The 26438-nt window shown below is 39.7% G+C and overlaps 1 protein-coding gene across 16 annotated transcripts in view; it reads left to right on the top strand.

The window, feature by feature from the left end:
- The window catches only part of ENPP2 (ectonucleotide pyrophosphatase/phosphodiesterase 2), a 65879-nt gene extending 42250 nt beyond the window's left edge, over positions 1–23629 (top strand). For 6 of the 16 annotated variants that reach the window (XM_085539369.1, XM_015856200.2, XM_015856201.3 and 3 more), the window contains exons 12-25: positions 3719–3830; positions 5252–5377; positions 7513–7544; positions 8330–8457; positions 9958–10045; positions 10210–10297; positions 11138–11310; positions 11586–11637; positions 13110–13246; positions 13676–13811; positions 14915–14992; positions 17045–17177; positions 17781–17937; positions 23014–23629. In XM_085539369.1, coding sequence (XP_085395495.1) covers positions 3719–3830; positions 5252–5377; positions 7513–7544; positions 8330–8457; positions 9958–10045; positions 10210–10297; positions 11138–11310; positions 11586–11637; positions 13110–13246; positions 13676–13811; positions 14915–14992; positions 17045–17177; positions 17781–17937; positions 23014–23184 — 1611 coding nt within the window. In that variant the 3' untranslated portion in view covers positions 23185–23629. Of the gene's footprint in view, positions 1–80; positions 242–3718; positions 3831–5251; positions 5378–7512; positions 7545–8329; positions 8458–9957; positions 10046–10209; positions 10298–11137; positions 11311–11585; positions 11638–13109; positions 13247–13675; positions 13812–14914; positions 14993–17044; positions 17178–17780; positions 17938–23013 lie in introns of all 16 variants that reach the window. The other 10 variants (XM_085539370.1, XM_085539371.1, XM_085539372.1 and 7 more) reach the window with 4 other exon arrangements.
- The last annotated feature ends 2809 nt before the right edge of the window (positions 23630–26438 follow it).

Genomic DNA, 26438 nt, shown 5'->3' on the forward strand with positions numbered 1-26438 from the left:
TAGCTGGCACAGGTGGCTTTGCTCTCTGATGTGAGTCGAGACAGGCTTTTTTTCTGAGTCCAGACATCTCTCCCCGCCAGTACAGGAGAGTAGTTATGGCTCCCCTCTTACTCCGCCTAAGAGACCTAAGAGAAAGCTTCCTCCTAAGAGGAGACAGGAAAGACCAGTTGCAGCTCCAAAGCAAGGAAGAAGAAAAGTACATAGAGTGGATCAGTATGCTGCGGAAGCTCGTCGGAAGAAAGTAAGTTTACACATATTCCAAAATTCTATGATGCAAGTGCCACTTTTTGGGCACTTCTCTAGCTTTACCTTTTTCAACTTCAGAATCACTCCGTGCTTCAGGTTGGGACTTTGCAGACAAAACTTCTGTAAATGTACTGAAGGACAGAAAGGAAAGCAGCCAAAGCAGACCAAGTCTTCTGGGAGCTATGTTTTTCTTGTTTCAGACTGTTTGCTTTAGGGAAAGTCATCTTAAATCCTCTTATGATTCCAGCCATCAGCTGGAGGCAATGTCAGATAAATCCATGGGAAGGCAGTAGTAGTGCTGCCAGCACTCATTAACTTCCCAACTCTTGGGAGCCTGGTGACTATTTGAGACTCTATGTCTAGTCCTCTGCATTCTGGAGACATCTTGAAAACATGACTCATAAAATCTAAAAGGGAAAGAACTTGTAAAGTTGTTTCAGAAATAATTACTTAAAAACTAGTTAGTGACTTTGGAGTGCAAGCAATTCTTGATAACGTGATTTCCAATTGCAATGTATTTGCAATGGAAATGGTGCCTAAGTCTGTTTTCACTGGGCAAATGTCAGATGGGAATTGCTTTACTAGGAAAAGACGGGAGAGAACAAAAAAGCATGTTCCTTATTATACTGTCTTTCTCCACCTGGCAGTAAGTAAACACGCTGTCAGGGGTGGTAGGCCGCTTCAAGATTTCTTTCATTTCAGAATTTTAAGCAAATAATACAGAAACATAAACAACCAAAATATTTCTCCTTTAGGCATCAAACAAGAATCCTGGCATGCTCCACTGTTTCCTAAAAAAGCTATAGGCACTCTTCTCAATGACATTTTTGGGGATGTTTTTAACTTGTTCCAGGATTGAACTTAAGTAATTGTTTTGAGACAGATTTAGGAAGTGTGAAGGGGCAGACAGGGATGCACAAAGCTTCAAGAACAGTTAATACAGATTCTCTTGAGAGGAGAACTTATAACAGTTGTGATGATATTGCTATTACTCATTAATTTACCATCCCAAGTTTTAGCCCTCTGGCACAAACCTGTAGTATTCCTACTGATGTGAGCACATACAGCTCACCTCTGTTTTCCTTTCTGTGAATGAAAAGGTCGTACAAACTTCTTATACCTCTTCTTATCCTTACTGTGAGTTTATCACTATTATTTTCAGAAGCCAAACCAAACCAAACATGTTACATGATGTTTCTCATCTTATCTGCGAATTCATCTTCTGGTGCTGATCAGCAAGGATGGAATACAGTACAGATCGGATTCTACCATTTAAAACAAATAGTGGCATTTCTTCTTCCTCCTAACAAGGCTTCTTGAAAAGGAAAACTCAAGGGAGACTTCAGTTGTGATCTGTATGATCTGTATGATTCAGATCTCATACTCAGTGTTTTTGTAACAATACAGCCCTTTAGTACTTAGATATCCATATATCTTGAAAGATGATATGCTTTCATACATCTTCACAAAGCCCTGATATCAAGATTTTGGGTGAAGAAAGGTATATGCAAGACTTACTTGTTCACTGGTAATTCTTTGGAAGTTGTGCCTGGGGAAAAACATGAGCTGCACTTCAACACAAAAAAAAAAAACTTGCCTGAATATGCCACCTACAGCCTTAAGTTTCAGAGACCAGCTGAGGAACAGCCTGAATGTAGCAGACTAATGAAAACTAACTGAACTTAAAAAAAAATAGAGGTGAAGTCGTATTACCAAGGACTGTTCTCTGGGCTACTCTGAACACAGTCAAAGTAGTACAAAAAGAAAGATGAGTCATGGATTTCATTATTATTTTTTTTTTCATGTGTGTCTTGTTCATTTTAAGAATAGACATTTTCATTTATACTGACTTTTATACACTTTCAGAAATATCTGCAGACTTGCAGATGAAATTAGGAAAGAGGGTAGTTAAACATAATTACCATTAATCATGAATTCTTGAAATCTCTGGAAACCAGCTGACAAAAGTAAACATTAAGGGGAAATCCACCTGGCTTTCCAGTTTCCCCAAATTAGCCTTGGATTCAGAGTAAAATTGAATTTCCATATATGATTGATGTTGTGCAAATAGAATTTCATAAAAAGTGTGCTCTCAGTCATTGCAGAGTTGATAGTGAGAAAGTGCTGCTGCAAGAGGCAGTTTTTTTGCCTTTTTTTCCTTTTACTTTTTTCAGGTTTAACTTGAACTGTTCCATGGTTTTAACAAAACCAACTTCTTAGTCTTTCCTGATTTCAAATATTTCAAAATATCACCTATTACTTGGTCATCTTAAATAGGTTGTCAAAACAGTTCCTCCTGTTTTCCTCTCCCACAGGTCACTTCTTTGTCTACTTACGGTGCCAACTAGGAGATGACATTTTCCCATCTTATCTTCTACACTATCATACTTGTTTAACATCCATCCCTTAATAATTCAGGCAGAGGGAGAAGTTCCGAACTATTGCTTTCTGGGTCATACTAAGGTGGTGGTTCTTGTCAGAAAATTATGCCAAAATTTTTTTTCTCATACAAAATTTGTCAGCTTTCTGTTTTTCATTGGAAGGATATTTTGTTCTGCATATTTCTACCAGCCAAATCAAACTGTCTGTATACATGACAAGATTTGCTTTCTTCTAAAATCCAAGTCTTCTGCTTTACTTTAAAACATTTACCTTCTCCTTTCCACCCAGTAAAAATGTTCTGTTTTCTTATAGCTAAAATCACAGTCCTATGAGTATGTTTTGGTGTTTTTTCTTTTCTTTCTAAAAGAAGCTTGAATTAAGAAATCATGGTACCATATCTGTCTTCTGGGACATGCTGACACTTTTGCCAAAACTGTCACTTGAGATTTTGGAAACTGTTGGCTTTGAAGATGAATGCTCCCTCCAAGCTCCATGTGCTACTCAAGTGTCTTCCATGTTATCATCCCAGTATCAGATGTCCCTTGAAGTAAATTTCACTAACTAATTTGGTGTATGAATCCTAAATCCAGAGCTTCATTTCATGTTTTGACTAAACCATTCACATAAAATAGCCATTTACAAGGAGCTGGTTATCTGTAAGAAGCAAACTGAAATTCAGTCTCACATGCATTTTTCTAGTATTTCTGCATCACTTTACAAATGCATGTATGTCACTGGGAGGCCCAGGATCATCCATAAAGATCTTCTGCTGTCTTGTTGTCACACTTGGGCTTTCTTATGTTGCAGTAGACGTTTAGTGCTTGATCAAGTGGTTGGCAACCCAACCTGTGACAGAGGGAGTGGAACTAAGTGATCTCTGAGGTCCCTTCTGACCCAAGCCATTCTATGATTCTATGATTAAAATGGAAATAGTACAGTAATTGTAGTCTTAACAGCTCAGCCAAGGTTTTGCCTCTTGACCTGGATGTTATCACATCAGAGTTCTGCCAAAGGACCTTCACATGTAGTAGACGGAGGAACATTACAATGACAGTTAACATTTTTGTCTCCTTTCTGCATATTTGTACAGATGATGGTAAATCCTCTGAGAGAGATTGACAAGACAGTAGGACAACTAATGGATGGACTGAAACAGCTGAAACTTCATCGATGTGTCAATGTCATATTTGTTGGTGATCATGGTAAAATAAACAAATTCTTCATCAGTACATGAAAGCTTGCACAATGTGGCTGTACATATGATAAGCAGCTTAAATGAAAGTTCGGTTCAAGCTACTTTTGTGCTGATTTTTTCCCCCAGTAGTTTAAATACCAAACCATAGCCAGACAGTGTAGACTGGTAACTCTATTTTCCTGTTAATTGTCATCGGAGGATACTTCTCTTTCACATCAGAGATCTGGGTATTTATGTCTCCATTTAGAGTTTCTCAAAACTTAGCATTTTCAATGTGACATCCAAGCATAACTCTCCTTGCATTTATTGGAACACCATTACGTGCCTAAAATTATCTTTTTGTAAGTTTTTGTAGTAGAAAACAATTTAATAGCATTTATCCCTTTTTGTGAGGAGTGGAGTATAAAAGCAAGACATGTCTTGGCATCAATGAGACACGTTATTCTAGTAGGAGAAAGACTAGTATCTGTAAGGAGCTGTGTCCAGCATCAGTAGAAAATGTCATCAAAGTAATGGAGGAAAGTGGAAAAACAGTCAAAAGTTATTTTCAGATCAGATTAAGAGTCACCAGAAAGCAGACATATTATTGGTAGGTTGTTGTTGTTGTTGTTGTTAAGTCAGATGAATCTTTGCAATGAGAATAAATTGCAAAGCCAAAAAAAAATTTTATTAAGTGATAAATGTGACCGTGTTTGAGAGAAACCTGCTTTTTTTGTACCATTTTAGCAGTGCTACCGAAAGTCACAGATTAATCATGCATTTGTAAGGAATTCTGTTCTGTGTAAGTCTTTGTCTAGGAACGTCACACAAGAACGGCTAAACGAGCAATAAAATGGAACGTGCCTTCTTTCTGGCCTTGGGGAGAGGAGGTTAAGGGGCAGGAAGAATTTCCAGGGGAGGTAGTGCTGTGCTGAACTGACTGTGACTGGCAACACATTCCTCCCCGCAAGCGACTGTAGGAGAGAATTGTTTATCTGTGGCTGACTTAGAACAGACCACCAACAGACAATACCTTTTGTGTATGACTTCTCTTAAAATCCTTTGTTTAAAAAGATTCAACATCCCCAAAGTAGTACACTAAACTAAAAACAGACTTTGATTTTTCCATGAGCTCAGTCTGAAGATGTGTCAGTGCACACATGGTGGATGTGGTGCCTGTTGCTTCAGTGTTCAGTGTCGAGACTGGTATTTCTCTAGTGTAGGCAAGTACTAAAATCACCCTTAATTTGGTTTCTATCGGTGTCTGACATTGAAACTAGATGACTGGAAAAAACAAGAATAAGATGTGTCACCCAAAGGAAAAGAATACACAGCCTGGAAGTTTTGTTATTTTTCTTGTTTTGTTTTTTAGTTTTTTCTTCTTTCTGTGCTGTTTTGGAAAATGTGTTTATTCTCAAGCTGGTTTAAACTTGTATTTTCCTTCTGCAGGGATGGAAGACACTACTTGTGAAAGAACTGAATTTTTGAGCAACTATCTGACCAACGTGGAAGATATTATTCTGCTGCCCGGATCTTTAGGGAGAATTCGCCCTAGGTCTAGCAATAACCTAAAATGTAAGTCAACTGTACTTTTTATGTTCTGAGAACTAGACTCCATCCTTTCCTCAGGATGAAGTACTCCAAAAGGTGTATGTCTGCAGTATGTTGGTGAGACACAGAGTGGAGCTCACTAAAGATCAGCTGTATTTCCCATCTGTAGTTCACAGACCCTACAGTGATGGATCTGTGTCAGGTGGGTAACTGAAATGTTCTGGGTTAAAAATCACCTGTTTTGGTAAGAACAATCTTGAACCCAGTTTCAGACAGCAGCATACACGTCTTTGTAAGTTTTGAGCTAATAAAGAAAGCAAATTACTAATTTTGAGTCCAACATCTTCATTCTTTTGGCATAAATGAGAAACAGAACAGGTTGCTGAGTAGCAACAGACTGGGGAACTGTAGAGCATTCATTCAGATGTTATAGAAATAATTAAACGCTTTTTGTGAGAAACTCACCCTGACTTGGTGTTCAAGGTTATCTGGTCTTCAGCATGCTCAGGAACCAGTCAGGAGTCCTCTGGTGGAACTTAACTCTGTTATTTAAGACAGCACTGTCCCAGCTGTATGTCTGTTGCCCTGATTCCCCTCCAGGGAAGCAGTGCCACAACAGGCCTTGAGCCAGCACCATGACAGGTCTGGTTCTGTGTACTGGGGCAAACCTTGCTTTGCCAGCATTTTAAGCTAACAATTCAGTGAACAGGGCGAAACTTATAAATTAACCGTAAGTACCTATGTTGTTGCAAATTGTGCTACAAGGATGATGACTTTTGGAAGAGAGGAAGATCAGATAAGTGGGACACCCTATTGATTCATCATAGCAATGCACATATATGTAGGCTGAGGACAGATTTTACAAAAAATTGGACTTTGAAGATGAAGGACTGTTAGAATGATAGCAGAAATAATAATAATGTAGTTAAGCTTTTAGATACTGATTTATTTCATTAGAAACTTAATTTATCTGGGTATTTGTACTCTGAATATAGGAATACAGAATGAGTGTGTAAAAGATTGTTGGAGATAGTGTGCACGTCGATGCAATGTATGAGGCTCGCATAAGACTGAATTTCTATGCTTCAGTCTACTAAATAGTTATATTTCAGTTCCCCTGAGAATGTTTTTTTGAGGATCTTTCAATCTTCAAATTCCCAAGTTGCTGAGCAAAGTTAGTTTTCTTTGGAGGATGAATGGCAGTATCTATCAAAAAGTTCTACTAGCATGATCTCTGAGTCATACTTCAGGGTTTCCTGCAATACAGTTTTCGTCTTTTGGCCCCTGTCCACAGCTTCCTTGCTGGATATTTGCAACCACATGTAAATCATCTGTTTGAACATAGAACAAAGAAGAATGTTTCTTGACTGTAGAACTGGAGTTTGCCTTCAGTAACTGCCAGATCTCCCATTTTTTTATTCCTTTTTCCACTGTCCTATTCCATAATACTGCATCATCTGCCATGGATGAGCCTGTGCTTTGTTTGGGGATTCAGTAAAGCCCATTTGATGCTCAGTAACATCATGTTTTCAGCAGTGAAACAATAATAGTTAAGCAAAAGATTTTCCCCTACTAAGAATTTGTCGTTACTTGTTGGTTTTTTTTTACTCAAGACTGAAGAAATGAGTGAAATACTGAGGTAAAAAACACAATGTATTTATCTTACTGTTTTTAAGTAAGTGTCTGGATAGGGAGCTAGGAGGTATGGTTTAGTGTTATTCTGTAGAAATGGTAGAGGGAGGATGGTTGGACTAGATGATATTGTAGGTCCTTTCCAACCTTGTGATTCTATGATTCTATGTTATTGCATTCAAATGTGCTCTCTAGATCTTTCAGGAAGGATGATTTTGTATTTTAAAGCAATCATAGGACTTGAAATTGTATTTTCAGAAAATAGAGTAATTGTCCAGTTAAGCGTATCTCAAATCACAGAACAGTGAGCAACATTACCTGAGCAACTAGAATATCATTAAGGATAAGAGGTTACATTTAGTTCATATTCAGCATATCTCACCTAATGAGTTCTTTTAGTAAATGTCAGCCAACCTTTAGGAAGAATCCTTGTACAAAAATGAATTCTCACCTTGTGATAACTTCACAACTTCTTATTTTTAAAATACTTTTTTCTTTTTTTTTTTTTTTTTTTTTTTGTTTAACAGATGACCCTAAAGTGATTGTTGCCAACCTTACAGTAAGTATTCAGCCTGCTCACTTTGTGCCCTAATTTGGGCATTATTCAACATTCCCTCCTCACTCTTTAGGTAGGAGTACTGGCCATTAACAGGACTGAAGTGTTAAATGGTACACTTCATGGGTGTGGGTTAATGTTTGTCATAAATTCCACTGTTTGCTGCTGTAGTGACTTTTATAACATTTTTGTGCAACGCAGAGCCAGAACCTCCCTGACTGTCGTGACTCCTTGAATTGAGTCTATTTATCCGTTCCTTCAGAAATGGAAAATAATCTTTTAGGGTAAATATTTTACAAGCAATTTGAAGATGCTGAAAAAGTCCATTTGATAGCTTTCAACCATAACCCGGCTCTTAATGGAAAAAACTGTTTTAAATAAAAACTAATTTTAAAAAATAATGAGATTTGCTAACCAGACTGCTTTAAATATAACTGCAGACGAGATGTATTTTCAGCATTTATCTTTCCTCTGAAATTCAATCTTGGGTTCAGTTAGCTCACAGATGAAGAATTTTATTCTTAAGTAAGCATGACATTTTACATGATGCTTCCAAAACGACTTCCACGAAAATGAATATTTCCAAAAATGTTTTGATTACTCCATGTGCCCTGGTTTTATGTAAACATTGCACAGAAATGACTGAACCACGTACTCTACATGTACACATTGTTTCCAAGTCATCATCAATAATGCACTTCACAGCTTGATTTCTGTACTTCAGGGTGTACTTCGTGTGCCTCTGAGCTAACTGACAGCAGTGTCATCTGTAACCATTTATTTTTCAGTGCAGGAAGCCAGACCAGCACTTTAAGCCATACTTGAAACATCACCTTCCTAAACGCTTGCACTATGCTTACAATAGAAGAATTGAGGATGTCCATTTATTGGTCGATCGCAAGTGGCATGTAGCAAGGTAAATTTGCTTTCAGCCCGGTTTCAGTGTGTTTTTCTTTCTAAGAAAACAGGACCTGGAACTACTTTGTCTGCCAGTGTCCTGCTCCTGCCATCTGGTCCTGGTAAGATTCTGGCACATTAGGTTCAGGGTCCCAGTTTGGAAAAATCAGTATTTGGATGAAAGAGAAAAACCCAGATTAGTTTCCTTTTCCAAACAACTGTGTTTTTTGACTAATTAGCTCGTATATAGGAACTGATAGGCATTTTTTAGTAAGGTGCAAACTTATTTCCAACCAGGTAGTGGGGAATATGGGAGGACTGGAGAAGTTAAAGTACAAGAGATGGGTGGATGTACAGGGTAAATGGAAAGAAAACTGAGATACTGACATAGTGAATGTAAGCCTGAGAACATGTGAAAGTGTATTATAGGTTCACCACTGAAATGTCTGTATTGTATTGTGTTGCAAAACAAATCTACCGCTAAACAGGATGCTTTAGGTCAAAGCAAACCCTGTGGTTTGGCCCATGCCATTTGCCTCTGAATTTTCAGTTACGAAGTATAGACAATTTTTAATACTCTTGGTTCAAAATGATGGAGCAAAAACGCAGAGTGAGCAGAAGAGGAATTGCCTTGGTTTATGAGTTTCTGATTTAATGCATATTGTTTCTCTTGCTTTGGTCTTTTCCCACATTTTGTGTTACAGCAGGAGAATGACTGAGTCTTAGTGCATAGGACTGACTCAGTGGTTCTTGGAAGATGACAGAGATTTTAGCATATGCCACTCTGTTATGAGCTTTACATTATGGCAGTTTTCTTTGCCTACATAGCTGCCAGGCAAACACATGGTATGTTGTAAGCACCTTTTGACATCTGTGCATATCTTGCCGTGAACTATGCAAGGATCATTCTGCTGGAGCAGTGAATGAGAAACTCCAAATGCTTTCTTGCATGACTCCACTAGCCAGCTGGCCATCTGCCTTGTGTTGTTTCAGTGGCTGGGGTTCATGTACATCTCAAAGAAGTAGACTGAATTTTCAGCCTACCAAAATTTTTAGTTTTAAGAACTGGAATTGATGGGATTAGGCCGGAGGGCTCAAGTTTATTATGTTGTTATTCACTGCATCAACAGGTTTCATTCATTTATTAATAATATGTTCTGAAATCTTGTTCATCAGTGATCCATTTGTTAGTGTAACTGTAATTAATTGTATACTCTGCCAAAAAAAAATGGTTGTTTTTGACCTGGTTGCTGTAGTAAAAACTCTAGTAACTTTCAGTGCTTGAAACAAATTTTTGCAGGGCATAATTTTAATACAGATGAATAAATGAACTTGTAGGGCAATCCATTCCACTGCATGGATTGCTTATATGTGTTCCTGATGAAACCAAAGGCAAAAAAGTGCTCAGGAGTGAGCTGATAATTATAATTCTTAGGCTGCAGTACTTGTTTTTCCACATATTTTGTAAAATAGTGTTCAATCACAAGCTGAGAAAAAGGCTAATGCTTTTTCAATTTAGGAAAGCTGTGGATGTTTACAAGAAACCAACAGGAAAGTGTTTCTTCCATGGAGACCATGGCTATGACAACAAGATAAACAGCATGCAGGTACGAGCAATGTAGTAACCTTTACAGCAGTGTTATTAAGCCAGAAGATATTTGAGATCTCTAAAATGTAAATATTCACTAAAAATAAGCCCTATGATTTAAAGTTGCTCTTCTGTATTCTTCTCTCTCTTTCTCTTTATTTATTTATTTTTCTTTTTTTTAAGACTGTCTTCATAGGTTATGGACCTACATTCAAATACAAGACCAAAGTACCTCCTTTTGAAAACATTGAACTTTACAATGTCATGTGTGGTAAGCTGCCTGCTTGAGGAATCATAAGAGAAACATGCTGCTTTAACCACAAGGGTTTATTTAGACACCTGTGGGCTCAGGCCCTGTCTCCCTCCCAGCGTCCCTTCCCCAGTGTCTCCTTCCCAAACACTAACTGAAGGCATTTCCCAAGGGCCTGGGCTTGCTGCGCTCTAGCATCTTGCCAATAAAATGTATTAACATAGTTCTGCTGCGTGCAGCTTGGCACAGATAAATATGCACAACTACAGTGCATATTTGCACATACAGACTTCATTAGTCTAGGAAGGAGGCTTCTGTACCTCCATGTCTCATGGAGCAGTTCAGGGCATCACCTAGCTTTCTATGCCATCCTAATATTATCACATTTCCTAAACTTTTACTGATGATACATTCTAATATTCTGTGCAGTCTTTTATTTAATAATGATTTAACACAGAAATAAAACTTTCTAGCTGAATGTATGATTAACTTATTTACTCTTTTTCATACACAAAGTGTCAAAAAAGCAGTTATCCTGTATGTGCAAAACAGGTCACTAATAATACTGTGTTCAAGGTGGTTGGATTGTAGTTTGTATTGGGAACTGCAGTAGTTATAATAAAATAGTTTTCGGGCATCTTCATTCAAATTAACACTCTTTTCATAAAGTCTACCATGCTATTCAGGCAGGATTTGCAATTTTATGTTTTGGATTAGCATTTTTATTACATTAAAAGCATTCATTAGCATGGCGCAGATGTAAACAGTATTGCAAATAAATATGTTTGCTAAGTATATTTACTGCTAAATACATATGTTTCCAATGCAACCATCATTAACTTACCTTGGGTGTTTTCATAGATCTGCTTGGATTAAAGCCTGCTCCCAATAATGGTACCCACGGAAGTTTGAATCACCTGCTAAGAGCCAATGTTTATAAACCAACTGTGCCAGATGAAGTTGCTAAGCCACTTTATCCTGTAGCTCTACCTTCTGCATCAGATTTTGATATAGGATGTACATGTGATGATAAGGTAGGTGTTAGCATCTGTTGATGCTCCCACTATTAGCCACAATTGCCTAATAAAGTTTATAGCCTTTTTATAGCTATTTTGAGAGTGTTTGATCTGCAAGAATTCCCCAGATCCTTCCTGTGAAATGTTCCTTGTTTCTGCAACAATTATTGCTTTTTGGAAAACAGGAAACAAAACAGTTGTCTTTGTTTTATAGTGTTACTTTTGTTTTGTTAGATGCCTAGTACAGTAAGATGCTCCAGTGATCCTAATCTGTTCTTTTTTCTATTCTTGAGAAGAACAAGTTGGATGAACTCAACAAGCGCTTTCATGTCAAGGGAACAGAAGGTAAGAGCTTGGTGCCTTGGTTATTAAAAACTGTTTCTGTTTTCTTTTGCAAGATAGTTTGCATCACTGATACTAAACATGTTCCTGTTTAATTGTAGTTAATGTGTAGTAAATCAGCATTTCAAATGACTGTCAAAAGAGCACACAGGCATATACGAGTTAGGCAAGGCTAACTGCTGCTCGCGTGTCAAAGTGTGCACTACTTTTTGCTGTGATCAGAACTGAAGAATCCCTCAAAGTGAGACAAACATTTTAGTTCTTTTCCACCACTGTTAGGAGGTTTAATATCTGCTGTGGAAGCAGAGAAAGGAGGAAAAGAGAGGGAGTGTGAAGTGGTACTCCATTTAAGCATAAGCAATAGATTGGGTAAAAAACATAGACCACGTCTGCACAGTGGCTTACCGGCATTGATCAGGCATAAGCTTCAGCAAGTCATCCGTGGAAAGGATAGTACAACTCTCTCTGACAACTCCTAATTGGCTCGTAATGCTTGTTGTTTAGAGGGCAGGTTATCCACTGAACTTTCACCAAACAAGTACACAAGCAATCCCTGGTTCAGGCATGCTCACTACTTTATCCCTCACTACTAGTGTTTCTCTCAGCATCCCCTGCTCCTCTGGAAGATTGTTCTTGTGCCCTTGATGCTGAACCTGATGTTTTAGCATCATGCCCTTTTCCTTAAGGTTAAATGCCTTTCTATGAACAGTGTTTAGGCTGGTTACCTCATTTCTATGTTTTGACTTCCCAAAGCAAGCCAAACCTGTTTCCCAATTGGTTATCAAAATTAATGAATCATGCAGCACAGTGCAAGCTTAGCCAGCAAATTTGTTTTCCCTCTATCTTGTTTAATTTTTGCTTACAAAAAGATAAAAACATTATCAGAGGTATCTAATGACACTTAACCATAACATAGCAGAACAACAGAAGGAAAGCAAATTGTGTAGACTTGGAGGTGTCTTTGGTAGCTAAAGTTAGGAAAAGGGCTTTTTGTTCTAATCTGAAGGAATGACAGGCTGACAGAAAATAACATGTAGGTCGTCAGAATATCCTATGTATCAGCCAAGTGGAAAAAAAATACTCTTTTATTGAGGTAGACTCCTTTGCCTTCCTTTTGTGAAGGACTTTGTGTTGTACAGAAAACAGAGGAAGAAGAGGAAAACAGGAAAACTTAGACAGTGAGTGATAGGATGAGGGCAGATCTAAGGCAACAAAGTGATTTTCACCTCCGTGTTTCAAATGTAGGCACAGAGATCCTTGTCTTCTGTGCCTGGAGAAACGTACTATGACCCCAACAGTCTTTCAACTGCAGAGAAAACTCGTAAGCTGAAAGTGAATTTTGAGCCTGGAAGTGGGATCCCGACCAAAACTATTGAAGAACAGCTATTCCCTGTGTTACAGGATATCCTTAGTAGTGTTTTTCAACTTCAAGGTTTTGAGTGATAAATTTAGGTGTAATTTCTTCTGATCTTTAGAGAAGCATCTTCTGTACGGGCGCCCTGCAGTGCTGTACCGCACAAAGTACAACATCTTGCACCACCATGACTTTGAAAGTGGCTACAGTGAAACATTCCTGATGCCTCTCTGGACATCCTACACTATTTCCAAGCAGGTCGGTGCTGCCTTTTCTCCTGGATATTGCTTGCAAAAAAATTCTTGGAAAGTCTGTTTGCTGTGTGTATTCTTGAATTTGTAGAAGTCCCCTTTCCCAAGTGGATTTTCTGATCAGAAATGATCCCAAGTACCATTGAAAATAACACTATAGGAGAAAAGAATTTTTAAGGCAGATTGTTTGAATATTTCTTTTCCAGTTTTCATTTTCATTCTCAGCTTTTCTCAGTAGGAATTTGTCTTCCCAGTTAATTTCAATCAGCTACTTCATTTGAATTTCAGCTGCCTGAAGGAGGGGCAGACTTGGTTGTAGAGCTGGAGTGTGGATCACTGTACTCCACACGATGCCTTACAATCTGTAGACTACAAGATGCCATTTTCTTTTGGCTGTAAGTGCTGGTATTACATTTCTTGTCACTGCCCAATGCAGGCAGAGGTTTCCGGTGTCCCGGAGCACCTGGCCAGCTGCGTCAGGCCCGATCTCCGCATATCTCCAGGAAACAGCCAGAGCTGCTCAGCCTACAGAGGTGACAAGCAGCTCTCCTACGGCTTCCTCTTCCCTCCTCGTAAGTTCAGTAGCAAGTCTACAGAATTCAAGGATCTGAATGTCATTTCTATGCATGACACTTTGTTTTATTTTTTAAATAACAAGTGGTTTTATAATTTTCTGTTTAACTACAGAAAACCTTAGGTATGAAAAAACACCAGATGTAAAAGGACTCAAGGGTTATTTTTGAGATTGTTGAGAAAGAATATAGGTAGGAATCCTCTGATTTCCCAGCTTCCTGGGGTGATTCTTTCCATCACAATGCACTTCACTCAGAGGACCTGTTTCGCAACCAGCATCGTATATGAGGCTGGATGGGATGGATATATTATCCTTGATGCATGTGTTCAGGACCAAGAGCTGAATGCCAGAAGCTGCCATCATGACTGCGACCTCTCTTTCACAAGGCTGGAGAGATATTCCAAACTGTTACTTAGCTTCATGCGCAAAAAACATGAAGTGGACCACTTGAGTTAATAAAAACAAAGGTGAAAGCAGAGTTGCACAGATTAAGAACATAAGCTAGAAGGCAGTCTTCAAAAGCTGGCCCTTTAATGTCGATGAATGTATACTGGCACATATCAGCTGGAAATCTAGTTGATTCATAATTTTGACTTCAAACAACAGAAGAATAAACATATATAATGTGAAAATCCATGTTAGACTATTGCACAGTGTAAAAACAAAGTAGAATTCTACTATCTCCTAGAAACAGTGCTAATAGAAAATCTCTGTAAATGAGTGTTCTGAGTTCTGGTGCAATTATGTCTGTTAAGTCTTGGGAAAAAACCTGTAGATCTAGTAAATGTTAATGGGATACAACTTTGCTGTATCACAGATGTGAACTTCATTGCTCTGCCTTCCTTACACAGTGGCTGAAATAGTTTAGAATGGATTTCTGATGTGGAATTGCTCCTGCTGGAGGCTTGCTCAGAGCTAGAAGATAATCCCACAGCCCTCTGTCTATAAATTGTGTGACTGTTTTATGAAATCACACAGAGCAGCTGACTTCTGTTTTGATGACAGTATTCCTTTTGGTTACTCTCTAAAACCACTTTTGAAAACATTTTTATGTTCTCTGAATTCCGACATCTCATCTCATTAGTATTTTTCTTTTTTCAGAACTAAGTTCCTCTGCAGAAGCAAAGTATGATGCTTTTCTAATAACAAATATCATTCCAATGTATCCTGCTTTCAAAAGTAAGTGTTGTTTCTATGGATTTATCTTTGTTTCTACTTACCAACAGCAGTAGTCTGGGAGTGCGCTCTTAGCATGTTGTAGTTCAGGGACAAGTGGCATCTGGATCACCTTTGATTTTTCTATCCCTCCCCTTAGAGATAGACCAGAAATTTTTATTACTTTTTAAGAAAAAGGAAAAATAAACCAATTTATGGCAAGGGAGGAATGACTTAAAACCAAATGAAACTTTCAGTGCTGCAAGGATGTAGTATTAAAGTTCCTTTGTCTGAACATCGCTTTTCTCTCCAGCGTTGCCAAGAGGTAGGAAAACCGTCAAACTATTCTGGTGGCATTTTTGGCTTGGCAGGAATTGGGAAGCCTTGAAAGAATCTCAAGAGCCTGTTCTTGTGAGATTTCCAATTCAGATTTTAGGCCAGGGAGGTTTGGATAAACATCAAAGACCATGGGAGGCTTTTTCTTTTTAGCCTAAGAAGTGTGCTTTTAACTGCAAAACCTCTGAGTGGGAACAAATGGTGATGTTTGCTGGAAATATGAAGCAAGGCACACTTAACTGATTATAGAGAGCAAAATTATTGGGGGATTTCCCACTCTAAAATCACTTCATAAAACTGCTTTTTACGCTAATGTTAGTCTGTGTAAATTAGCTGAGATGCTCATCATGGGAGAACAACACACCATCAGCAGTGCTTTTTCTCCCATTGGCGTCCAACTTTATCACAACTGAGTGAAGGATCATCTGAGAACAAATGCTGCAACTTGTAGCACTCCTGGGGAATTATGAACCAATACACATGTGCAGGCTGCAATGCAGAGCTCAGACCACTCATTACATGGAGCTGGCTTAAGCAGTTCCTGCTTTAGTGAAGCTGCAGGATCTTGCCTTGGGGCTGCAGTGCATTGGCATTGCTGTCTGTGTGGCTGCAAGTGGAAAACCAATGTGGGAACTGGTTCAGCTGCAGAAATATTTCCTTTTGGGGCTATTTCTGTTGTTAAGGCTGATGCATCAAAGGAGTGAGCAGCTGGAGGAGTGGGGCTGCCAAGTGGTTACTGCAGCTGAGGTTCTTAGACCATCGCTTGTGGGTACCTCTGCACCAGCAGAGAGCATGGAGTTTGGCAAAACACACTGGGGAAGGAAGTTCCTGAGGCTGGTGCTGCTGTCAGTGCTGGGGAACCATGAGCTAAGCAGTCTGAGCTGGCATAGCAAAAGTTAACTTTATACAAGTTAGAGCTGTTTTGTTTGCACGCACTTCTGTTAGTGTTAAAATGAAAAGGAAAAAAAAGGAAGGAAAGCAATTCTGCAGCTGAAGATCCCTGTGTGTTTCTCAGTGAGTCTCTGTAAGCATCTAAACTTGTTAAGATTCAGAAGGTTGCAGTGGGAGAAGGTGTCATGCTTTCCACAAAAATCGTGGTTAAAATTCCCTGCTAGGCAAACCTCTGCCTTAATGAGATGCTCTGTTATAATTTGGCCGTCCTGGACTGCACCTGATTTAAAAGTTGGACTTTTTGTATTCAAGGAGGATTTGTGAGAAATAATATGGCCTTTGTATTTCCCTGACTTTTAGAATATTCAGGCTTTGCTTTTAATCATGGTACTGTTTCCTTTTGTAAGTGGAAAAAAAAAAAAAAAAGAAGAAGAAAAAAAGAAAAGGAAAAAGCAACATACCCAATAACTAGATAAGGAGGACAAAGGAAATGTTTACAGAGACATCAAAAGCGTGTGAACAGCTGCTTCTACTGGCAGTGAAGGAACAGTAAATTCTCTGTGCAATATCTTGGGTAATGCCAGGCTTAGGATGGTACCATGCATTTCCTTTATTGCTAATTGGGGGGGGAAAATCAAGAGAAGGCAAAGAATTCTGAATAGGCCTTATTGACCAAACAGAATGAAGCTGCAGTAAATCTGTAAAGCTTAGCCTTTGATTTCCTCTCCTATTGTGTGAATGATGCCCACTGGATTTTTATCTTCATGCAAGAAAAGATTATTTAAAATATTGACACATCTTAATATGTTTATCCAAATTGTAGTGTTGTCTTTCTTTTCTCCCCCATAGAGGTATGGAACTATTTCCAAAGGGTTTTAGTGAAGAGATATGCCACTGAACGAAATGGAGTCAATGTTATAAGCGGACCAATCTTTGACTATGACTATGATGGTTTACATGACACACCTGAAAAAATCAAACAGTAAGAATTTGTATTTAAAATGTTTCTTTTAATTATAACTTTATCTCAAACAACTCATCGTTTGCACTTCATTTGATTTTGGGAAGGAGATGAATTTCGTGGCTCTGTCCAAAATGGTTGATCAAGACTGAATGACCTGGTGGGTAAGATGGGAAAAATTAAGGGAATGGCAGCTCACCACGTAACTCTTCATCTTGGGTTTGGAATGGAGTGTTTACTCATCCTTCAGATTAAGCTGATTTATATTCCAACTAATGTTTTCTCTAAAGCTGTCTGGAAGTTTAGAGTTGCAACTGGGTAGCAGAGCACACCGTACTACTTTTGAGATATTTAGATGCTCTAAGCTTTTGTTAATTCTGTTAAGCTTGTTCTCTGTTCCCCTGAACTGAAGAAACCTTTCAGAGTTGGCACGTGGGGTTTCTATGGCACAGTATCAAAACATGAGATAATTGAAATGCTCATTTTCAGATAGAGCTCATGAATCAAACCCATCTAAATAAGTACATGCATCCTCACACGTAGGGGAGGAAAGACCACACTGTCTGTGTAATTCTTCCAAGTGGATTAGTCCTTTGTGAGTAAATGTTTGCTTTTCTTCCCCAGGTTTGTGGAAGGCAGTGCCATCCCTGTTCCTACTCATTACTATGCCATCATAACCAGCTGTTTAGATTTCACTCAGCCAGCCGACAAGTGCGATGGACCACTCTCTGTTCTCTCATACATCCTTCCCCACCGGCCTGACAACGATGAGAGCTGCAATGTAAGTTCTGCTGCCTGATGGTAAATGTTCTCTGGGGTATTCCCAGGGAAGATGCTAGTTAGCTGTTAGATGATCTTAAATGAAAGTACAGGGCATTGACTCTATTAAGTGTCACGTTCAAATCATTAGACAGGAGTACTCTGCTATGACAAATGGGGGTAACAGTGAAAATGTGGAAGTATTACTGCACCTAACATTGTCTGAAGAACTAAAATACATTAGGTTGGCTGTAAACAACGTGTGGGCTTCTATGTTTTGGCAGACACTATTGGAGTAACCTCAGGCTGAAAAAGAGTGTGTGAATAGATGTACTGTGCTGGCAGCCAGCCTAATGTTTTTATGGAGGTCTGTTTCCATACGCAGGTACAATATGATCTGTCTGCTCTTGCAGTCTGGATGCATCAGACGGCATAATTACATCCAACCCACACAGTGTTAAAACTGTATGCTAAAACCTGCTGAAGGTAGAGTTGCCAGCAGATCTTGATGGTTCCAGACCATGTCTTGATTCAAGGGAAAGGTTTAGATTCCCTTTACCAGAGATCAAAGATGATGAGCCACCTTTTTCATTCCTTTTCTATCTTCCTTTTGGATGAAAAACGCTGTAGTGTAGGAATCTTGGTGAAGTACAAAAGCTTCAGTTTGCTCAGAACTGCAGAAAGCAGCACAAATGCCCTGTAGCTGATGGTGTGGCAGGAGAGCCATTAGGGTCCCCGTGAGCTCCAGCGCTCTGCAAGGACAGCAGTCCTCCCAGGCAGCTGTATTTAGACTTGTCCTTCCGCCTGAACTTATTCTCCCATTACACAGCTGTGCGGATTCCTGCACACAGACGCTTTACTATAGGCTGCCAGGAGTCTGTTTCCTGAATGAACGCATTAATGTTATGAATTTTGTATTGGCACAAAAAGTTAAGACTCCTATTCCAGCTACAAGCAGAAATAGTAATTCCAACTCTGTACACAATTCACCTGGAACACTGTTTCTTTCTCATTCATCAAACATCGCCTACTTTCGGGTCACTCTTTTTTTTAAACCACGCTTTTGGAGCAGTACTCCTCTCTTGAGCAGGTCTGGATTCCCTCCTTTTAGACTCTTAACTGTTTTGGGCAGAGATGTCTTTGATTAGAAGGCTTAGAAAGTCTTCAAGGTATTTCGCTGTGTTTTTATTCCGGCCTGTCTTCATCTGAAAATGAAGGTCTATTTGGTGATCTGGAAGTTGCTGTCTGGCATTTATCTATCCTGGTATTTCTGCCTGTATGTGTTTTTTTTTTCTCTATTGTGTGTCATTGTGCTTTTAAACTCCGGAAATCTTTTTTTATGAATGGCCTGGAATAATTTTTACTCTGATTTCTTATATTCCAACCCAGGCTTCTTTTCTCTGTTGGTCATGCTGCTACTTATGGTGTATGCATTTAGAGTTCCTAGTGTGATTTCAGTGTTGCTATACAAGCTTGTTAGCTGCTATTGCTCTACACTTGACATGACTCCTTCTTAGCACTTGAAAAATATATCAGGAACTGTAGTTCTTGAGTGAAAATGCAGGCAACATTTGGCTATTCCAATACAGTTTGTCTTACTTTTGCACTTGATATTTCATCTCATGTTTTCAAAGAAGTGACTGTGTAAAACCTTACATAGTTCACAGATGAAATGCTTGGGATAATATAAGAAATTTCCCTTAGCCTCTCCCCAGCTTTCTTTTCAGATGTAAAGAAATATTAGCTTTCTTCAGCTCTGCTCTTGTCACACACACTTTCTCTTCACGCAGCCGTTGGAGAACACCACTACTCTTCTCATTAAAATTTGTTCCATTTCCAAACTGTGTTTATTCATGGTGAGGTTATACCCATTTATTTCTGTGTCAACATTTTTCTATGGCTTAAATAGCCCTTCAGTGGTCTTCTTTGGGATTTATCCCCACTGATGATTTACGACGATTCTCGAAGCATTCATGGGTGACCAGGATCTTTTATGCTCTTCTTGTAGGAGAGGAAGAGCATTTTAGTAGCCTTCCTATGTATCTATTCCTGTCTGATTTTTATTTATTTATTTATTTATTTATTTTTCTGGAACATTAATGAGATAAATTTTTCCAGCTTACACCTTGAAATGGAAATTGTTTTCTTTCCATTTCACGATTCTTCTCGTACTACCTAGGATTTGCTCCTTCTATAGCTGTATTATATAAGGGTGGCTCAGAATATTGCATAATAAACCAGCACACCCAGGATCTTTCCTTTTATCTGCTGTTTCTCCTGAAAATCTCCCAGCTTAGCAGAAATTCTTACTGCCAACATGGATAACATAATTTCATACTATACCAGGGACTCCCTGATCTGCATCCTGCAGTATGGTATTCCAGTCTTCCTCTGCACTGACACGAGCTCTCAGTTGCTTTCAGTAGCAAACTAATCACCTTGGCACAAAAAGCATGTGTGAAAATACTAAATAAAAATCCTTTTCAAAACCAAAGCTGGAGGAACTACTAGAAACTTCCTCCAGTGCACAGTTCTTTTAGTTGGCAGTGACTCTAAATTTCACTTTTAACAAGAAAGTTCCTCACCCACCTATATAGCTCTGGTCATCTTGAGCTTTCCAGCCAACAATCTGATATTCAGTGATGGGCAATACAGCAGTTCTTTTACCTAGAATATCTGATGTCTGGATTTTAGGTTTGTCTCCTATTTTATTGCTTCTTTCTATTTATCTCCATGTTCTCAGTAGTTATTTTTTTCCTTCTAAGATCCACTGTACCGCTGAAGTGAGACTAACAAGCAAAGATGGAGAAAAACATCATTTTCAGTGTGCACACTTCATTTGTTGTTCCATAACAGTGTAATACTATGATAACTGATCACTGTGCTTAAAATCCTTGCAATCAAGATGAGATTTGGTGGGTCAGTTATGGAATGGAAAAATTAGTGTGGACCAGTTGACTGATCTTCTAGGCTCATAGAAATGCTGTGCCACTGGACATGGTTTGAAACAAAGCCGACAGACCTGTGAGCTCTGTCCAGTGCAGATTTGTTGTTCAGAAGAAGGCTGGAAGATGAGAGAAATGTCACATTTAGCCTCGTTGAGGCCTGTTTGCAGAGTAGCAATGTGAATGGCTGGACAGGGCTTTTTTGTTCCCATGTATGTTGGGTTTTCCTGGAGCACAGCACCACAGGTGGAGGAGAAAGAGCAGGGCATGTTCCTTTCTTTTCCCTCTCAGTCTGGATCTTTATTTCATGTTCCAGTCACAGTTTTGGGCCATGCTACCAGTGTGGAGAGGAATGTGGGTTTGGAGCTGAAAAGCTTCAAAACAAATGAGCAAATGTCATTTGTTGACAAACGGACATTTGCTTTAGAGCAGCTGGCTGTGACTTAAAGAGTACTTTGTGTTCTCTCTGTGCAAACCATCAAGCTCTCTCTCCTGGGCTTTACAGAGTGACCCATAGACTGGTCTGTGGGACATCTTCTGTTTTGGGTAGGCTCTGGCACGACTGTAGCTTAGTGTGAGGGTGTATTTTGGAGGGAGCCATCCCCTGAGGCATTCAGAAGCTCACTTGGAGTAAGACCAGAAAGACAAATTTTATCAGCTAGATTTCTAGGCCACACACACGAGCCTCAAGCTGAGGCTAAACTCCTCTGTTCCTATTGCACGTCCCCAGATGTGCCAGCGTGCAAGGACAGAGGGGGAAAAGTCCTATTTGCTCTGTACTTTTGTGTGTTGCTCACCATGTCCCCAGGGGTGCCTGGAACATGGCACGGGGCTGGTTCAACACACTCAAACAGCCTGTAACTGCAGGGTTTTGCAAGGCAAATTTCTGATTTTTTTAAGTGAGATAAATTAGGTTATAGATGGTTCCAACATATGCTGGATCTGGTGTAAGGTGTGCAGCAGGGAGCTGATGTGGTGACTGCCTGTGTCTCTTGAAGCAGTTCCCTAAGGGAAGTTACACCCACACAGTCCAACCTCGTCACTCTGGCAGCAACCCCTTCCTGATTGTTTTTCATATTGGCAAATGTCTAGTGAAAGGCTTTTTTTCCTTTTCTTTATTTGGTTTTTGGGTTTGTTTGTTTGGTTTTTTTATTTCTGTTTTTGTTTTTTTCAATCTATCTGTGACTAATATGTATGTCCTAATAGCAATATTTTACAGCTACCAATAAAAGGTGCAGTCCCAATTGTGTAAGGTATTGATGTGGCCAACTCAGGGATGGGGCATCCACAACCTCCTTGGTCAACCTGTTCCAGTGTGTCACCACTCCTAATCTCTAATCTAAGCCTTCCCTGTCTCAGTTTAAAACCATTCCCCTTTATCCCATCACCATCCACCCTCATAAACAGCCATTCCTGCTCCTGTTTATACGCTCCCGTCAAGTACTGGAAAGCCATAATGAGGTCTCCCTGGAGCCTTCTCTTCTCTAAGCTAAACAAGCCCAGTTCCCTCAACCTTTCCTGACAGGAGAGATGCTCCAGCCCTCTGATCATCTTAGTGGCCCTCCTCTGGACCCGCTCCAAGAGCTCCATGTACTTCCTGTACTGGGGGTCCAAGGCCTGGACACAGCACTGCAGTTGGGACCTCAAAAGAACCAAGCAGAGGGGGACAATCACCTCCCTGTACCTGCTGGCTGCTCCTCTTTTAATGCAGCCCAGAACACAGTTGGCCTTCCAGGCTGCAAGCACACACTGCTGGCTCATGTCCAGCTTCTCATCCACCAGGACCCCCAAAGTCCATCTCCGCAGGGCTGCTTTCAGGGAGGCCTTCCCCCAGCTGAGTTTCTAATCAGATGAGAATGATGTTTAAAAGCAGGGTACACGTGCTAGAGTTTGGGTTCTGGTGATACAGAACAGCTGATTGGTTGATATGGAGCTCCTTCTGTGACGATGTTGTTTTATATGGTAACCAATGAATTTTCTAAAGGCGTATGCCTGCTCTGAAATACCAACAGCATAGGATCAGCTTTTCCAGATGACTGTAGTCCTCGTCAATTGCCCTAAAGCCTAGAAAAGCTACCTTTACTTTCAGAGTTAACTTTATATGTGAAAAGTTATAAACCTTTTTGTTTGTTTGGTTGGTTGGTTCATTTCAGAGCCTGGAAGATGAATCAAAGTGGGTTGAAGATCTTCTTAAGATGCACACTGCGCGGGTGCGGGACATTGAGCAGCTCACAAGCTTGGACTTCTTCCGAAAGACCAGTCGCAGCTACACAGAAATCCTCTCCCTAAAGACATACCTGCATACGTTTGAAAGTGAAATTTAGCTTTCTAACCTTGCTCAGTGCATTCTTTTATCAACTGGTGTATATTTTTATATTGTTTTTATATTTATTAATTTGAAACCAGGACATTAAAAATATTAGTATTTTAATCTTGTATCAAATCTTAAATATTAAACCCTTGTGTCACTTGTTTTGTTTCTCTAATGTTTAATATAGGTATGCCTTTTGGTTTATTTAGTAGCGCTTGTAATACTGCAGCTTAAGTAAGTCCTTACTCCAAGCTTTTCTCTGGTGCTGCAGAATCTGATACGTGAATCGAGGAAATATTAATTTCCCATGCTCCTTTACCACAGTTTTAGTCCTGTGCTGTGTATCAAAATACTGAACATGTAAAATTACATTCATTTACTGTTGACTATGTGACAGACATATTTAAACCCTATAGACAAATATCATCTTAAATATAATAAACCACACATTCAGTTTTTTTAATGTCTTTTGGTTTCCTTTCACAGGGACTTTCAGAGGGACTTGGTAGCACCTGTATGCTGCTACATCTTTCATACTCACCCTTCTCAAGAGCTTAAGTTTTCTGGTCAGATGAATGACAAGGGGCTCAGATGTCCTGCCCTGGGGCTTAGCAGTGAGAGTCTATAATGGCACCTGCAGTAGTAACTGCTGATTAGGTTCTGCTTCAGTGACAGAGCTAGGAGAGGAGGTAGGCTGGTATCCTAAGTTCACCAGGAGCACCCCACACCTGGTGACAATTAGCCCTGCTCTGGAGCTCGTGGGAAGGACATGAGCTGATAGTATCTGCTGTTACCCATAAGGCTGCATCATATCCCTTCTCCCCCAGTGCTGGTTCCTGGGTATACCCGCTCCATTGCCTTTTGCTTTGACTTTGATGGGAGCTGCAATAAGGCAGACATTGAAGGAAGAGACATCATTGCCAAAAATCCAGCAACCAGGAGGAGAAGAAAGTCTGATTTCCTGTATCACGCTCTAATATTCATAATGTGCAGCTTTCTCCTAAGCTGAGACTGAGTCCAAGCCCTAATGCCAACCCCCATTCTCAGAGGAACTTCCTTGGCTTGATTGCGCATATATAACTTCTCTTAATGTGAACACCATACAGCGCATGTGATTTACAACCATCAGGTGGTCAAGCAGGCCAAGTCTCTGTTGGCTGCTTCTGTACAGTCAGCCTCATAATCCTGACAAGCCCCTGCACATGACACTGATGGCACAGTCCCAAGGCAGTGGAAGAATCACTTGCATACTGATTTCTAGATAATAGCCTGATTTGGCTTGGATAGTTTTTTTATACAAGGCACATAGTATGGAGCATTATTAAAGACTTGCATTGATGTTAGTGTATTAGAAGATGTAAAAGATCAGTTATCATGTAGAATACCTGTTGAGGAATTTGGAAAAGCAGTGAAGGCTGAAACAAGTGGTAGCTGTGTTACAAAGCCATCTCTGGGGGTTTCAGAGTTCCCTTTTTGCTCCACAGTCCTCCATTTTCTCTTTGAAGGTTGCAAACGTAGAAGGGAAGAGGTGGGAAGCATCTTGGCCACGTTCACAGATGAACAGTCAGTTCTCCTAAGTAAAATTAATCTGCCACAATTTTCACAGCTTACATCCCTGTAGCATCCAACTAAGAGACTGGAATTAATCATGTTAACACTGATGATCATCATCATGATTTGATTCCTCTTACCAGTAGACAGTTTTATTGTTCCATGTGCCAAATTCTGTTTCAATTAGAAATGCTCGAAATATGAAAGCTTTTAAATCCCCTCAAAATGTTAGGATGGAAATTCTGATATGAACAATTGGGAAACATCCTATCCTTGCAATTTAAAAGTTGTCTCTTGTGGTTGTCTGGTAGCACAGAAATATTTTTTTCTGTAAGCTTTTGGCAAGGTCTCCTGCCATAATAAACTTTACATTCTTATGTCTGATACAAAGAGTATTTCCTCTGGATTTAAAACAGTCTTCAGTTAGGATTTAATTTCTTCAACACCGACTTTAGCAGTGATAAAAGAACTGGTCCATAAACTAAACCAAAGACCACCACTGCTACGTTGCTTTGGCATTCATTGGTTGCTTTTTTTGTTTATTTGTTATTCCTATTGCAAATGATGTCATCCCATTATTTGCTCCCAGAATCACAGAATTGTAGGGGTTGGAAGGGACCTCTAGAGATCATTGAGTCCAAACCCCCTGCCAAAGGAGGTTCCCTACACCACATCACACAGGTAGGCGTCCAGGCGGGTCTTGAATATCTCCAGAGAAGGACACTCGACATTTATCACAACAGAATGTTTAAGCTCTGAAAGATGCTTTTTTCCCCCTATGTGCTTAGAGAAACTTGCTCTTGAAACACCATTACTGATGGTTTTTGGGAGAGCGGCTCTCAGATATACGGAAGAATGTTTAGTGTGTAGGGAAATGTTTTATTGTTGGTTTGAAATTCAGTTTCTTGCTGTGAGAATAAATACTGGGAATTTACTTCTGTTCTCCTCGCTTCTCTTCAGCCCCGTGCTGCTGTATGGAATTGCTGTTTCATTTCCCCATGCTGGCAGAAGTCGCTGAGCTGGGGAATGTTTGCGGTGACCTTTGTGAATTGCATGTTCTTTTTTTCCTGTTGAAAGACGTCTGATCAACACAAAAGCCCCAGTGCAAAGCTAAAGCCTTGTAAATCCCTTTAAGCAGCACGGGCTCTGAAGGAACAACAGACTTCTTAGAGCAAACTTGTAATTTCCCTTTTGTTTTCATTGTGGTAGATGTTAGCTGAGGGCAGCATGTAGGAAGGAACCCCTCTGCTTTCCATTCATGTTGGAGTGTTTTGAATATCTGAAACGCTGTTTGTTTCTGTTGCATGTTTCCTTTCTTGATATTACTTTGGCTTCTGGAAGAGGTCCGCTGAGGAGAACAAGTACTGAGTTTGTCTGTCAGGCAAACACCAGTTTTGAGGGTTTGGGTAATTACTGTTTGCAATTGGTGATGTAAATGCGAGGCATGTTTAAGGAGTTGGAAGCAGTTCAGTTGAGCAATTGTCGGAGCAACAAAAAACTGTAAGTGTCCTGCACGCCTAACAAGGTTCTTTTGCTCTGGGAAAAATCCTCTGGAGGTGGTTACACAACTGGAACATCCCTACTGAGAGAAACTTACTTTTTTCTAACTCCTTTTACACAATCACATGCCAGAACAAAATTAAAATCAGTGATAGATAAGCACTGAAAGCAAGCCAGGTGACCTGACCTATGGCATGATATGGTTAAGATGGCAAA

This window comes from Coturnix japonica, chromosome 2 (genome assembly GCF_054131305.1).
Source record: "Coturnix japonica strain WE chromosome 2, WE-NBRP24, whole genome shotgun sequence".
In the NCBI taxonomy this organism is placed as follows: domain Eukaryota; kingdom Metazoa; phylum Chordata; class Aves; order Galliformes; family Phasianidae; genus Coturnix; species Coturnix japonica.